This window comes from Amblyomma americanum, chromosome 2 (assembly GCF_052857255.1).
Source record: "Amblyomma americanum isolate KBUSLIRL-KWMA chromosome 2, ASM5285725v1, whole genome shotgun sequence".
Taxonomy (NCBI): domain Eukaryota; kingdom Metazoa; phylum Arthropoda; class Arachnida; order Ixodida; family Ixodidae; genus Amblyomma; species Amblyomma americanum.
In genome coordinates, this window is record NC_135498.1 from 65,310,822 (window position 1) to 65,315,493 (window position 4,672).

At 50.7% G+C, this 4,672-nt stretch overlaps 1 protein-coding gene across 1 annotated transcript; it reads right to left on the minus strand.

Annotated features, from left to right (window-relative positions):
* Positions 1-345: 345 nt before the first annotated feature.
* On the minus strand, positions 346-1,211 carry LOC144119726 (uncharacterized). Its single transcript, XM_077652276.1, has 2 exons — positions 707-1,211; positions 346-437 (listed from the first exon to the last, which is right to left on the minus strand). Exons 1-2 carry the CDS (start codon positions 1,209-1,211, stop codon positions 346-348), a joined length of 597 nt encoding a protein of 198 aa, XP_077508402.1.
* Positions 1,212-4,672: the final 3,461 nt, after the last annotated feature.

The following is a 4,672-nucleotide window of genomic DNA, read 5'->3' on the forward strand; positions in this document are numbered from 1 at the left end:
GACGACTTTGCTGTCAGCGTAGAAGTTTACAGCATCAAGTTCCATATCTATTTCACGACTGATAAGATCTACTAGCTCCACTGCCAACGCAGCGCCGCACAGTTCAAGCCTTGGGATGGTGTATTCCGGATGCGGTGCTAGCTTAGCCTTTCCTATGAAGAACCCGACATGGCACGCACCATCTGGATATGTCACTCTGAGGTAAGCCACTGCAGCCACAGCTTTGGTTGATGCATCAGAGAATATGTGCAGTTCCTTGCACTCTGCGGTAGTGAGTGAGGCAGGGGCATAGATGCGAGGTATGTCCAGCTGCTTGAGTACTTGCAAGGAGTCTTTCCACGTCTCCTAGGCGGCTTTCTTGTCGTCAGGAAGTGGGCAGTCCCAGTCGCATGTCTCAGCGACTAGCTCTCGGAGGAGGGACTTCCCTTGAATGATGACTGGAGCAACAAACCCAAGTGGATCGTACAGGCTTTTCACCACTGACAAGACACCACGCCGAGTGAATGGCTTTTCTTGGATTGGAGTCGTAAATGTGAAGACATCCTTCTTCAGATTCCAAGAAACTCCCAGACTGCGTTGGATCGGCTGTGAGCCATTACACAAGTAAAGATCCTTCAAATCCTTGACACGGTCTTCTGGAAATGCTTCCAACACTGTAGGGGAGTTAGAGGCTATCTTGCAGAGCCTAAAGTTTGATGCGGCCAACATCTGTTGCGTGTGCGGCGTATTAGGCTGATGACGGCCTTGTCTTTGGAGAGAGACTTCAACCCATCGTCGACATAGAAATCCCTCTCGATGAACTGCCTGACGTCGCTGCCAAATTCTTCCTCTCCTTCTCGTGCTGTTCTCCGCAGTCCGTACGTTGCTACTGCAGGTGAAGGGCTATTTCCAAACACATGTACCTTCATTCGATACTCCACCACGTCAATGTAGATGTCGTTGTTGCGGAACCACAGAAATCTCAGATAGTTTGGGTGGCCGTCTCGTACCAGGAAGCAGTATAACATGTGCTTAATGTCCACAGTTATGGCCACGGGTTCCTTTCGGAATCGGATGAGTACTCCATGCAGGCTGTTCATCAAGTCTGGACCGGTAAGCAGCCCCCTGTTTAGAGACACTTCCTTAAACTGTGCACTGGAGTCGAACACGACTCGTGTTTCCCCGGGCTTTCGTATAGGTGGCAAACGCCGAAGATGGGGAGGTACCAACATTCTTCTCCTTCTCGAGCCGGTGGAGCTTCCTCGGCATGGCCGTTCTTGAACATCTTTTCCATGAAGCTCGCGAATTGTTCCCTCAGTTCTGGCTTTCTCTTCAAGGTCCGTTGGACAGCAGTTAGGCGTGACTCGGCCAAGCACTTGTTATTCGGAAGCCAAGATCTTGGAGGACGAAAGAGAAGAGGGCTACCCAACTGTTGGGTTCGTCCCTTGAGAACTCGTTGTCCATCAGCTTCGACAACTACCTGTCCTCAAAGGAAATGGAAGGTCTGTTGTCATCCTCTGTTGTCTGGAACAGCGTTTCAGCTATCCCATCATCATAGCTGTCTTTCCTAACAGCGTGCTGAGCTGGCTGGAACCAGTGTGTCGACCCTTGCGTGCCAGCGAGCTTCTCCTTGACAAGAAAATGATTCTGACATGGCTCGAAAAGCGAGGGACGTCAAGGATGTCTGTTTTGAGGTTGCTGACACAGTCCGGTGTGCGACTTCGACTTATGCAGACATTCCCTACGATGACCCATCCCAGATCCAGTCTCTGGCAAATGGAGCATCAGCCGGTCCTTTGAGCTGTTGTCGAACCTTGTGTACGCTGAGGATGTCTCTCCCGAGGAGAAGTAGAATCTTGGCCTCCGGGTACAAACCAGGAATGAATTTAGCTACAGCTCTGAGATCAGGGTGATGCGATGCCACTTCCGGTGTTGGAATCTCGTTCCTGTTGTTATGCATCTCGTTGCACTCGATGAGTGTTGGCAAGTGTAGCTTCACGGAGCCATGAATGTCTTCCATGCGAAAGCCGGATGTCTTCCTGTCGCCTCTGTAGTTCCAGCACACGTCCTTAGTGTGTAGGGGGAACTGTAACCATTGAGCCCGAAAATGTTGAAGAACTCTGTTCTTGCAAGGGACCTGTTGCTCTGGTCGTCTAAGATGGCATACATTTTTTCAGTGTTGTGAGGCTTAGTCGTATGACTGACTTTCACCAAGCAGACCTTAGAGCAGGATTTGCCACCGCTGCTTTGACCGCAGACCTCTGTACACTTAAATGACACTTCAAGTGCGGAATCTTGGTCTAGACTGGCATCTTCAGAGCCGTTATGAGCTACAGGAGACTTATTGCTGACATTTCCGGCATAAAGTGTTGTGGCATGCCTATCGTTACCACAATCGTCACATTTGAGAACGCGCGCGACACCATTGGTCGAGCGCGGAAACCACCTTCTAGAACAATCTAGGTCATTCTCGGCACGCTCAGTCATCGGCGCAGAAGCGAAGGGGAGAGGTATCACTTTAGCGCAGACGAGGTTACCCCCTTTCCGTCGACAACGAGCAGAAACTTCTCCGACATTCTAGAAAAATCGACGCCGCGCGCGGCCATGCCCCCTCGGCGCTGCGCCGGCGAGCTGAGTTGCAGCAGTACGCAAAGCTACGCACTCTCCGGGGTCCTTCCCTGCTGTTTTTGTTTTATTTTACCGCGCGCGGGCGCGATTGCTCAGACGCAGCGCCGGTTTTTTTCGAAAATGTGCCAAATTTTGTGACACTGCCCCTTCCTTTAAATATATAGTGCAACAATATAAACAAAACACAAAATTCGTGCGCACATGCATGCGCTCACAATCTATGTGGCGAATGCCAGAATACACACATCAATACAAGGACGTCTGCACGCACACAACATCTGACAACCGTCAAGATTCACTTCAATACATGCCGCAATTCGGCAACACATTAGCATAATATTACCACGGGAGCACACAAGTATGGTACATACTTAAGCCGATACTTCCACCTACATTTCCTACTTCCGCTTCCGTAATGCGCGCGTGATGATCTTCACAGTTGCCTTTTGTCGCAACAAGATTCTCTTCGACTCGCGGGTCTTTTCCTCGGTCAACATGGGCTTCTTTTTCGCCCCACCTGAACCCTCCAGATAAATTTGCCGACTCGGAAAAGAATTGTGCGCTTAGCTATGCAAACTACCACGTATATTAAGGAGCCTAAATTAAATTTTAAAAGAAATCGGCGCGAAGAAGACGACGTGGGTTAACCGAAGAATAAAGAAGATGAAGCATTCGGTTAGGTGGAGAGAGATGATTGATGGAGAAGAGAAGACGACAAGGCTCACGTGGACTAACGCCAACTCTATAAAAGGACGAGGGAGAGCGAGGCACTGGGGGAACAGCAGAGAAGTGGAGGCTCCTGCGGGTCAGGGACGCATCGGCTGGAAGAGAGGGACACCGGCTACTGCTCCGGTGAGCTCGCGTTCTACGGCTTCGCATCGTGGACTGCCTGCCGTGCCTGAGCCCGTTCTAGGGAGTCAACGGAGGACGCTACCACCTGCTACAGACAGGGGTGTCTCCAGCGCTGTTTCCGCCCATCCGGGTGGTGCCCCCAACACCAATAACACCGGCATCTCTTCCACTGGCGCTTAGACCGGGAGCTTGTACGATGCAGCCAGCGACGCCGCCAGCCACGCCAGCCCAAGCACGTCGAACGCCGCCTCGACGCCTGCTACTGGATCCATACAAAGCCGCAGCCGCACCGAACCAACCGTGACCACGAACGCCGACCACTAATAGTAGAACGCTAGTAGTAGACGCTGGTAGCAGTGTTCCCGGGTTGCGTGTATTTAGTCTTTGTGTGTTGTGTTAGGTTTGTTAGTTTTGTGTTCTAGTGTGTGTGTCACGTAGGGTGTATTAAATGGGCGTTTGTGTAGGTACACCTGTCGCCTAGTCCATTCTTTCCGTCCGAGTGTTATTCGGGAAGATCAGTGACAAAGATAAATGGCGAGCCTGTGTCAGAATTCATTTCCTTTTTTCTTTTTGCCTTGTCTCGGATCTTTCCGATCTCTCGACGGCAGAAAGTATGAATTCGGCAAAAACGTTAGAACTGGCGCTCAAGCTGGGTTAGACAAGGAAGAGGCGATGCGCCTCTTTGACGACGAGGGAAAGAGGCAGAAAGAGGAGGCAAAGAGGAAGAGAGAGGAGGCAGATAGGCAGAGAGAGTAAAGGGCGCTACCACGCGCAGACGCTCGTGAAGCAGCAGAGCGAGAAGAGAAAAGAGCTCGCGAGGCAGAAGAACAGGAGAAAAGAAGGATAGAATGGGAGAAGGAGTTTATTTTGTGAAAATAGGCGCAGGTGGTGGTGGTAGTGGTGTTTTTTTACTAAAATCATAGTAAAAAGGAAGGAAAAGATATTTGCTAGCCCCGGCATCTGCCACCGATACTGAAGCACCTGAGCATGTCGCAGGAATATACGAGGAGATCACGAACAGTGATCAGCGTTCCTTAGCGGGTAGAGAATCTCTTAGACCGGCCAGAATTTGTCCAAGGAAGCTGATGGCTCCTTTCGATGACAAAAGAGATGATCTGGACGCAAATCTGCAACGATTCGAGCGGATAGCTTTGGGGCAAAGCTGGGAGCGCAGTGAATGGGCCACTGCATTAAGCATGTAATTAGTTGGAGA

What these genes read in the sequence shown, in the direction of transcription:
- LOC144119726 (XM_077652276.1), bottom strand. Translation starts at nt 1,211, where the DNA reads ATGTTGGTACCTCCCCATCTTCGGCGTTTGCCACCTATACGAAAGCCC. An exon ending in ACGCCGCACACGCAACAGAT is followed by an intron (nt 438 to 706) that starts GTTGGCCGCATC and finishes TTGTTGCTCCAG; the next exon opens with TCATCATTCAAGGGAAGTCC.